General features: G+C 38.9%; 1 protein-coding gene across 6 annotated transcripts in view; it reads right to left on the bottom strand.

The window, feature by feature from the left end:
* Positions 1–3,122: 3,122 nt before the first annotated feature.
* Positions 3,123–11,842, bottom strand: part of SEMA3D (semaphorin 3D) — a 155,034-nt gene continuing 146,314 nt past the window's right edge. For all 6 annotated transcript variants that reach the window (XM_026071370.1, XM_026071341.1, XM_026071352.1 and 3 more), the window contains one exon: positions 3,123–9,457. In XM_026071370.1, the coding sequence (XP_025927155.1) occupies positions 9,044–9,457 (414 nt within the window). In that variant the 3' untranslated portion in view covers positions 3,123–9,043. The remainder of the gene's footprint in view (positions 9,458–11,842) is intronic.

Here is an 11,842-nt window from a genome sequence, read left to right as displayed (position 1 = left end):
GAGTCAAGATTTGTCATTTCCTGACTTAACACACTTAAGTTTCATTTAACAGCTCTTAAAAAATGCTTGCTAACTTTTTCCACGGTATATTTAGTTGTAAATCATTTTAAGGAATTTAAGCCAAACCAGCGAGGGAGATAATATTTGCATTTCATAAGTGGTTCTGTGTATCCTGGTGGTTTTTTTCTTTCTTTTTTCTTCTTCTTTTTTTTTTTTTTAGTGTGAGCTTTTCTGTAGAAATGCACTCGGGAACTCAAAGTTCAGTTGTCCTGCGCCAATAGGGCTATTCCCATACACAGTAACCACGTGGGTGCAGCAGTGCAGAACATATGAACCCTGTAGTATCCTCTACACCGTGTTTTACCTTACAGCAACACAAATGATTATGAACAGACTGTTAGCTCCCAGTTGTCTGTTGTTTTGACCGTACATATGGCCCCTACGTGTGAACATGTCCCAGAATACTTCCAGTGATTTGAATCATGAAGGACCTGATTTACCTCATACCTCTTACCTTAAGCACAGACTTCCTCAGCTAACAGCACTTCTGGTTTCTAAGGGCCTGGAAAAAAGGCACCACTCACCGAAAAGAGTGGAACAGAGCGAATTCAGGAAGCTAATCAATTTTAGAAATGTTTCTGAGCAACTGTAGTTTGCTTTGATGAGCAAACAAGCTTGTTTGCTTGTTCCAGAGACTCACCACTAATTGTCTTGAAGTCTGACCTGGCTAAATCATTTCAGATAAAATGACAGATTTCAGCTTAATTAGCTTTTGTTTCCACGAGTGGACACAAAGCAGAACTGCATTTACAATCTTACCAAGCATGCGGCTGCAGAAAGAAGCTCAAGGATTTCTCTCTCTCTTACTCCCTTTCCCTCTCAACTCCCTTGCCGGCTAATGAACCTGGATAATCACCAGACTTTGCAAAGTACCTCTTATCCTGCAGGAGCTGAAAGTGCTTTACCAGCTGTACGGAGGACCAGATCTGGGACGCCCTGGCAGAATTCCCATTGACTTCAATGGGACCAAGATTGATCCTACACGAGACGTTATCAAATGCGGCCACCTGTGGGGAGGGAGCGGGGGAACACAGCAGCTGTTTAGCAGTAACACAGAAACAAGAGTTCAGGCTAGGAAATGAAGAATGCCGTATCCAATTGCAACCGCAGGTGGAATTTAGGTAAGCAGAACATTATTGCCGCAGTTGGGATCTGGCATCGACTTTCAGGCCGGTGGTACCATGGGGTCTTTCCCAGCGAAGGTCAGAACCACTGTGGTCTAATGGACACAGCGTGGGACTGGGAATCAGACATCCTCGAGTGCACTGACGCGGATGTCCTTGGAAATAACGTGCCGACCGTCTGTTAACAAAATATCCTCCTTAACCTTTAATAAATCCCGTGAAACACAAGGGGCTCTACTGGAGGCTAGACAAGGAGGTGGACCAGGGAGTCTATTTTCCCGCCTGAAGATTTTTTTTCCAAAATTCCCCTTTCCCTATAACCATTGAGGGAGGTAACAATACTTGATTAAAAAAACAAACAACCTTTCCTTCCCCCAGATATATCCGTACCCTGAAAACACTCTTAATTGCAGGAAACAGTCACACTCCCTTAGAGCCAAAGGTGCTCTGGAGGCTGTCAGAGATGGATGCTTGATCAGTTTGGCCTGAGGGTAACTGTAAAATACAATGTCAGTGCAGTCTTTAAGGATGTCCTTGCTAATCATCTATAAATGCACGCATTAAAAAGTTATTATTGAATCAAAACTAACAAACATAGACCTGCCTTTTGTGTATTGTTTTGCATGTATGAACTCCAAATCACGGTGAGGCCCATGGCTTCCCTAAGCCATTTTTGTAGGCTAGCTCTTTTTGTTGGTCTGAAGAATGTTCTCTGTGTAGGAGTGAATCCCTGACAATCCTTACTCAGGTAGGACATTTTCTGAAGGGAGACACTTTGGATGGCTGACCTTATATTAATTCCATAGCTTTGCTATATTTCCATTACATACTTCAGGCTTTGTTTCTCTGAAAGCTCATATTTCCCTTTGTAGTTGGACATGGGTTTAAAAAGGAAACACAGACTCAGAATTTGCTGTTTTGTTACAGTACAAATGAAATATGCATTTAATGGTTTCAGTTACCTTGGAGAATAAGATTGGAGTCTCTAGTAAAATAGCAAGCATGGCTAACTCATCACTTATTATTGGCCTGAAGTGACTTTTCAGTTATAATATTAACACAATTAGCTGCAGTCATTTACAAATAGACACTCTTATCAAACTGTTTCAGTCATATTACTCTATAAATAGTTATGCTACAACAGTGAAATTCACCCCCACTCACAAGGACAGCCTGTGTACCACTTATGCCGTACGAATTAGAAAAGAAAGTTCAGGGAATACAGTTCATGTGCTGGGCTTCTGAAGGAGCAATGAATTTCACCTTAGGAGAAAATATTAGTATTTATTGGTCAAATGTGAGGTATTAATCAAAATCGTTATGGCAAGTCCATTTAGTCTGACCTTCTACTTTGGAATTTGGAGATATTCCTTTGTAATCTTTTCCTTTCTTCCCAGCCAATATACATCCTGAGATAGTCCTAAGTCACTGGGGGAAAGGGGAATGGAGAAGCATGAATCATCCACAAAGAAAAATTCATGTAAACATTTGGAGATAATCTATTTTTGCTTGTACTTTCCCAGATTTCTTTGCTTTGAATCCAGTTTTTACAACTGAGATATGGTGACAAGCAGTCTTAAAATGTGATTATTACAATTCATTTCTATACGAAAAGTCTTTGACAGAAGTCACATAAAGTTTCAAACAAGGACACAAGCAGCCTCTGCTGCTGCTTTTTATAAGCTTTGAGTACACTACACGTGGATATAACATTCCACTTCCACTTACAACTTTCCCATTTTTTTTCTAATTTTGCCTACAAAAGGAGATTTCAAAGTGCAGATTTAAAAAAATATATATTTTATAAAAAAAATTTCCTTAATTAAAAATACTTCAAATAAAAACAGACTTTAATGACAGTTGATTTTTAAATAGACATTTAAAATCTGAAAATAAATTTCTGAAAGTTCTGAAAATAAAAAGTGGAAATTTTTGGTATTTGTTAATGCATTTTTATTTGCATATTTCTGTCCAGTGAAGGATAACAGGCCTAATAACAGGTTAGATTTTCTGTATCTATTTACATTGACAATGTTTAGAATTAAAAAAAAAAAAATACACCTTCTGTAAGTTTATCCTCAATTTCAGCTTAGGCCAGATAAATGGTACAGTGCCTTTTACATCTCAGTATAGTCATTCAACCCATAAGACATTACCCACTACGAACATATTATGTTATCTGCATATCAAAATATCTGCCCAAACCTTCTGTCCCACTTATTATTTTGTCATATGTTGCAAGTCCTTGGCTGGCCTTGGACACAGTTCTGTTTAGTGGTAGAAGTAGCATGAATAAAATGATTAGAACACACACACACACACACACACACACACACACACACACAAATAAAAAACAGCCAAAAGTACTTCTATACCACAAGAGAAAAGGAACAGAATATGAGGCACCACTGAAAGTGAGATGTTTTGGGCGTCATTAAAAATATCATGGCCATCTAGGACTGGACAGAGGACTTTCTTGGCTTGTACTGTTTGAAACTATTAACCAGCAGTCCATATCAATCAAAAAAAAATCACCTAGAAATGTTCTTCTGGTCTTTACACCACATGGAAAATCTTATGCTTTAAAGCACAAAAGACTCTGATTTTCAATCGGTGAATTCGAAGCAATGACCACATAATCAAAAGGAGAATGGAGAACTCTAGGCAAGAGTCACAAAATTTCCATGGTAGATGCAAACTCCACCTGGTCTCTAATTTACCTCACAGTAGCTGGTTTACATCTGATGATACTGAATGTAAAAGCTAATGCTTAGGAATGTCGTTGTCTGAAGTCAGACTATGATACTGTGACTTTCTAGGTGCGTTTATACCTCGAGGAAACACCAGATCCTGCAATCTTCCTCCGTATGAAAGCAGAATTGCCTGAGAGAATGAGAACGTCTCAAAGGCATGAGACAACTGGCTTAACTGGTGGAAGGTAAAAAACAAACAAGTAAATACCCATTCTTGCTACTCCTGTCACAACAGATGTTTCAGACACACATTGGCAGATGATAATCTGAGGATTATAATTTGTCACATACCCTTACCTGACCAAAAAAGAGGAAATAAAATACTGGTGTTTACAATACATTTTAGGATGGTCACTATTTTGATATTATGTAGAAGTTAAATCTTATAAATCTGTCTTGTGGAATGTCTAATTCCCATGTCGTCTTTTTTGTTGCTATAATGAATTTACTTTACAAACCTTGAAAACTGGATTGCAACTGCAAGGAATTTCACACTTCAGCTAACCACAGAAGCCTAATTCAGGGTAATATTAGCAACACCATGGTAAAATATTACAACAGAGACCATTTAAAGTTTATAAAATGTAACAGAATATATTAGAGAGACACATGGGCTTAATTTTCCACTCATGCAGATGTAATGCCTTAGACCTCCACATCTCATCTGCAACTGTGTGAGAGAAGAACCAGGCCAACGCACTGTACAGAACGGCACACAGTTTTGGCTGTTTGACTACCGGACTATAAGTAGATTATAGTCTATTTAGGCAATGATTCAATTCTGCTGAAGCCAATAGGATTTTAGTCTTTGCTATCAGTGAAAGCTGACCTGAACCTTAGCTCTTGAAATCATATTTGTCGTTCGCAATTACCCTCCGTTACAAAAATGAACAGAACATAACACATTAATACAAGCCCTGCTATATGTACATGTTCCTATGACAAATCATTAGCAAAATCAGTTTTCATTATTAAATATTGAGACATTATTATGAGACATATGGACTCATTATATAAATAATGAGTAATAATGAGAAATAATTATTCATAATCTGATATGTTAAATGCAGATCAATACATATAATGGTTAGATTAAAGAGTTTGTAACACTTAAACTGTAGGGATCTTCTGATCTCAAAAGCACATGAACCAGAGGAACTCCATTGCATTTAACCCAACTACTCCATTATGAGTGACATATGAACAAGTCCAAAGACTACTTATGATTTGGAAAGTATTCAGGATCTTAGATACCTCAAGTAAGTGTAAGTTTAACTGCTTAGAGGAAAAAAAAGCTATTTGCTTATGGCCTGAATACACATTCACACCTGTTGTTGGAGCTGTTTCCAGTAACAGAACTGGTTTATCACAATAAGTGTTAATACTTTATTCCTTTTTCTGCTAATCCCATTTTCTGTTTTATTTTAACTGACTTCAAGATTGCTACAAAGTTTAGGACCCTGTTGGGCCTTAAAGCTCATGTCAGTTTTCAGCATTTTTATAACTACAGCTCACATTGTGCTGGTTATTCTAAGACTCTGTTTGAAACCACTGCACTTCGATCAAACTCCAGTCATTTGCTGAAGTAGGGTCAGAGAAAGGAAAAGATAATTTACTATTTATTAATAATCAGACTCCTGGCTGAATACACATATAAATAAATATCTATATTGTATCATATTCACTAAGGGATCTGTTTAAAACCTGCAGTTATTAAGGCGGAGGCAACTTTTTTTCCACTCTGAACCAAAACTTTGTTTAACTTCATTTTTATTGAGCTCTTGAAGGAGTCTAGGTTCAGTTTCATTTTAAATATGAGCCTGTTGTGGCTTGTAGTACAGCTCACAGCAGCACAACTGACCCCCAAATCCTCATTTTGAAATTTAAGTAGATTTAGGTTTGAGCCTTTAAATTATACACAAGGTGAAGCTTTTTTTTTGGAAAGAGGGGGACCTTTTCCAGTCCTCTCCTGTTACAGTTTCTGGGCTATGTCATCCTTTAAACCCCTCTCTGGAATGGCAGGTTGCTGAATGACCCACTGCTCCTACTTGTGACCTTGCATTACAGTGTCCTACCTAACAAAATCCTGTCCTACCTTCTTTAGTGATCCCTGATCTGTCCAACTCATTCACTGGTCTCCAATGTCCTCTGGAATTGTGCATGTGTATTATCTGCTACGTATGAGAGGCTGTGTTAGCTGTGCGAGCTACGGGATATGTCTTGTACAATGTATCAAACTACAGATTTTTATCTGTGCAATATTATTAAATACCTCTCCCTAGAGTGGTATGAACCCAATAGAGTGCACTGAACTGGAGGATATTGAAATTATTTCCCCATGATGAAAGTGGCCTTATATTTCACGTGGGGTTTCACTCTACCACCATACCCCAGACTGATGAGGTAATTTCTTTAAGAAGAGTCTCATTGCAACAACATTTGGAATAAAGGAAATAAAAGGGTTTTTTTTTAGGAGTAATAACATTTTAATTCAACTACTTAAATCTAATGCTTCCAGCACTGTGACTATTAGTCATTCAAGACTTCTACTGCAGTCAATGGTGAGCTCCATTTGTAGAATACATATCCCCAAACATTTTAAACATAAATCAGATGATTTAGTTTTCATGGAAGAGGAGAAACATGGTAGAAGGAATTGATTTGCTTGTTTATGAAGAAGGTAAACATAGGATAAAAACTGTCTGAAATGCAATAATTAAAGTATTGAGTCATCACTAGGGAGAAAAGCAGACCTTTGCCAGCGCATGTAAATGTGGACCACGTGTTACTACCTAGACTTGGTGTGGTTCCACTCATTTACTTAAAGTCCAAGTCAGAGAAATGAGACTTTATGGACTGATAAAAATCCAGTAAGAAATAATTTGGCAGGTTCTGTAAGGTGACAGCACAACCTTCCAGTCAAGAATACTGAGTATCCCAGTCTTAGGGTGCTTTATATTTAGTAGTCCCCATACCTCCTTAGTGAAAGCTTAATTGGCCTTAAAATCAAGGCACCCAAAATGACAAGTCTCTTGTGAAATGCCTGGCCTAAGTTACTTTTGCAGCAAAAAAGGCAAAAAGTTTTATGCAGGTGCTCAAATATTGTACTACTGGTTAGTATCTTCAGCATCAGTCTCTCTGCTGATTAAAGGTCCTGTGCCATGAAATTCCCTCCTTCCCAGAGACATATTTTTATAATATTTAGCACTCAGTGCTTTACACTATCAAAGCATTTTATGCATGCTATCTAATACCTTCTAATTAACTCATACATCTCCTATTTAAAAAAAAAAAAAGCATCTAAAATTAATGACATATGGTACCGCTGGCTTTTATATAATACATGCAAATTCAGTTTTAGGGTACAAACGTGGATAAGCCAAGATTCCTTCCTGGAATCCGCCATACACGTTGCCGTATTTGTATCTTTCAACAGAAAGGAAATGAACAATGATGCAAATTGTATCCACACAATTACGGACCAGGGACTGAATGCACACACAAACACCAGCGCGGCTAAGGGCGACCTACAACTTTCAGCGCCAAAGTTTTCAGTGCCTTAATGAGTTGCACACCGATTACACAGGTTTCCCACAGACTTTGCTCTCGAGATCTGCAGAATGCATGAGAAACGGGGAAAGTCTGTCGTTTTGGTATCCATCAAAGCTCCCTTCCATGTGAGGAAGTGCCTAATTTGTCATTTCACACTCAAAAAGGCGTGAAAGGCAAAAGGGAGGGAGGTTAGATGGAAGAGAGAAAGGGGGGTAGCGACTCATGAGAAGAGACAGTAGGCCTAATTTTGAGCCTGTGTTTGTTGCCGCAAATCAGGAATAAATTCAATGAAATCATATCAATGTAAAACAGGTAAGAATGAGGCCCAGTGTTTCTGCTTATATAGAAAGATTTAGACTCTTAAAACCAAAATATGAAACTAGGAACAAGGAACACTTTACAAATGAGATTATGGTCTATAGCAAATGTCTAACTTACATATTTTATTTACACATGGACATCTTTTGTTTTATTTAATTATAATAAAAAGCATTAATTCCAACAATGTAATTTTTTTCAACTTAAAAATACATAAGACCTTTGGGAGAAAAATCCCAAAGAATACACACATCTGAGGAATGTCTGCTCTGTGTCAAGAGCACTGGTCTCAGCCACTAAATGTTTCCCTCATCGTCTTTTGTTTTACCTTTGTTTTTGTCTTTTATTTTTCTTTCCCTCTGCATAAAATGAAGCTAGCAAAGGGCCAGAGAAACAGTCAGATTAAAACCCTTAGAGATAGGAGAGGTGCAGGCAGGAATCCCATTATTTGTTAATAGGATTTGTGCGCATACCTCCCACGCATCACTTAGGAAATTTACTCCCAAGCATCTCGGTGGCAGTTTCAATTAGAGTCAACATTTCTTTTCAGCAGATGGACTGCAAACTGATGGCTTCTCAAACTCTAATGGATAACGCTTTATAATTTCCTTCTTTTAAACTATGATTATGCTTTCTTCTTTTTGTGGGGAAAATGAATGTTGTCCCTAAGCCAACACTTAATTTGATTTTTTGCTGAGCCTCTCTATGCTAGCAAACCCCACCCATGTGCCTTTATACAAGCCCAATGGGTAAAGGGGAGGGGGGCGTTTTGCAGATCTGTCACACATTTCTACAGTGCTTCTTATTCAGAAAGACGCCAAAGAACTACAAATACATCTGCCTTCCTCTGAAATGTAGCCACCTCTGGGGTGGGATGTGGCAGCAAGTATTAACATGGGAACATGGACACTAAATCCTATGTGAAAATTATGCAAGAAGAAGTACAGAACACAACCCATGTAGCCTCAGGCTATCCAGAAATTAGCTAAAGTGTACATCTTTTGTTCTTAATGAATGCATTTGTAATTATTGCCTGGTGTGTGGTACTCCAATAAGGAACATTTCATTTGGTTCTGTATCCCATGATACAATCTTGTACAGATTAACAGTGATGGTGAGTTATCTGATTTCAGTAAGAAGCAATATTAATTCATAGGCAAGACTCACAAAACCATAACACAGTATTTTTTTTTTCTTTTCACGGAAAATGTCCTTTCTTTAAATAGAATTTCCAGACTATGTAGATGGTGGCCGGGCAGGCTCATGGTGCCTTCGGTTTCGCTTTTTCTTCATCTCCTGCACGTGCTTCCATTTGGCCCCACCTTTGTTCCGCTGCCGCCGCTTCTCACGGTGCCACATCTGTTCACAGTACTCGTCCAGGCTGAAGCTGGGACTGCTGACCAGTTGGATGTAATCCTTGTACCTCAGCCGCGACTCAGTGAGCAAATCCCTCACCCGGCCCTCCTCATCCTCAGTTTTCTGAGTGCTTTCCATTTGTCCGTTCTCGATGATGTTTAAATTCAGCTTCACGATGGTGTGGACGAAGGTGTGCTCCTGGGCTTTGCAGTAATAGGCTCCCGCATCCCGCCTTTGCAAGCTGCGGATCAGCAGCCCGTGCTCGGTTTTGATGATCCTTTCGTCAGCCTTTAGCTGCGTGGTCGGACAAAGAAGAACGCAATGCATTAATTTCATTGGGAAAAGCAGAAAGTGTGCCAGTGTCATGTTGAGCTGGAGGAAAGGCATGGCTGGCACATGGCACATCCCGCCCCTCGGTTGCCAGCATGGATGGGCTAAGTGAACCTCAGGCAGATACCATACAATCCCTCCAATTTTGGAGTGCTGCTCCTAATTATAGCATCTCTATCAGTAACATTTCAGCATGCATTGGTAAAAGATACATGCTGCACAGCCGAAAGGACCCCAACACTCAACAAACCAAAATACAGTAAGGTAGACTACATTCTCCACTGAAGGGTAGGTTTTTAGTGCCCACAAATCCCAATAATTTTTTAACTCATGAAACAGAGACTGTTTTTCTTGAGGTATTTGTACTTCACCCAACATATTCGGGTCCTTGTATATATCTGAAGCATTGAGGCACTACTACATTTCCAACTCCTCCTCCTCCTACTACTGTTTTTTTAAAGTCACTTGCTCTAATTCTGATCTTCAACTGGGCTTTCTAAAAGCAAGTTGATGATTTGACTCACTGGGAGATGATTAAAAACACCAATAAGACCAGAAGACTACAACCCAACATAGTTCTTCAATTCTTTCATTGTTTTGGCTTTAAGATCTGTGAAAAAGAACTTACAGGGAAAAAAAAGTAAATGTATAGGAAAAAATGTATAGGCAAATAAAAAAAAAGATTTCAAGTGAAGGCTGAAGTCTGTCAATGTAGAACTACACTTTGACTTATGAATAGAAATATTTCCAAAAATACAGCACAGTATCTCTTTTTAAAAATAAGGTGCACCTTAGAGTAATAACACTGTCAGATAAATTACATATCTGGTGATCTGAAAATGATTTACAAAATAACCCAACTCCCACAAAACAACCAGGATGGACATCAGGCACCCGAATACTTTTGCAGCTGGAGAACGTAGAGGGTAAGTGATTTGCCAAAGCCCATAAAAAGATTAATAGCAGAGGTGGAAGTAGAAATGAGAGCGTTAACTGCCAGTGTCTTCTTCTAACACCAGTCTTTGCTTTGAAAATGATCCTATTCCAGAGGAAAGCTGTCACCTCGGGGAGTGCTATGTTCTGCTGCCACGCAGAGGCTGCGGTGCCGAACAGCACTGAACGGACCTGGAGTGCAGCTTGATTAGCCCACATTAAAGCCAGTACTTTAAATACAGCACCAGCACTGCTGGAGGTATTCTTATAATGTATAAAAACTTCAGTGCAAGGCGGAGGGCTTGGTTTAAAAAGGGGGAGGGGACAGAGAAACTCAACGCAGAATCTGGAAAATTTCCCAGGGTGCACATCTGACCCTCCAGCAAACTTCAGAGGAGGAAGATCAGGGAGGCATAAAGATGACTAAATTAGATTTATTCACAGTGGGTAAGCTACACACTGCTTCTTTATGTAAAAAATCTGCACATGATTCCCCCTCTTGCGTATTGACCATGAGTTCTCTGGTTTAAACTCAGTGTAGTAAATCAAAAGTAGCTCCTACTCCATGGGAAAAGATGTGTGTGTGTGTGTGTGTGTGTGTGTATGCAGTATGTGTGTACATATGTGTATATATATATATATATATAATGTTTTATGTATATAGTGTATATATACAATAAGATTCTATGGTAACTATTTTGTAATTGCTAAATAATTTTAGAGACCATTTCTAGATCACTAGAGAAAGCAATACACACATGGATATATAAATAATACATGCAGAGAGAGAGAGGGCTTGGCTTGGTTCTGTATCTGCTGTAACAGTCTTGAGTAAGGTATAGATAGACAGACAGATAGATAGACAGACAGACTGACACATCCATTCCTATGTATTACCATTGATCTGACTGCATCAGAGGTGAGAAAACAACTGCTACAAAAGCCTGTGACAGGACACGGCTCAGCAGCCTGGTTCTGTGGCCAAACATTATTTGGCTCCTGCCACCAGTTGACAGTGTGGGGTTGCCCCTCAGCTTTAGCTTCTTTAATCATAAACTGGATATAACCATGCCTACTGGCACCAGCAGTATGAAATCTTGCTAATTTCAGCAAATTTCTGGAAAATGGATTATCTTCTGACAACAGGTGCTACATGAGCACAAGCTAGTTTTGATTTACTACACTGAGTTTAAACCAGAGAACTCACGGTCAATACGCAAGCACTCACACAGATGATAGCAGGGGGACAGACTAGAAAAGACCACTTTTCTGTCTCCAGAAGCTACAGCATAGGGCAGTAGTTCTCAATTTTAACAGCTGGTGACACTTCATTCAAAGTAAAACTCTGTTCCTTTCTTACGGTTGCAGTAAATATAGGAGCACAAAAGGTATTAATAAATCCAAAAATAAGTAGCT

This window comes from Apteryx rowi, unplaced genomic scaffold, assembly GCF_003343035.1.
Source record: "Apteryx rowi isolate R43461 unplaced genomic scaffold, aptRow1 scaffold_108, whole genome shotgun sequence".
NCBI lineage: Eukaryota > Metazoa > Chordata > Aves > Apterygiformes > Apterygidae > Apteryx > Apteryx rowi.
This window is presented reverse-complemented; position numbering and strand designations above follow the sequence as displayed.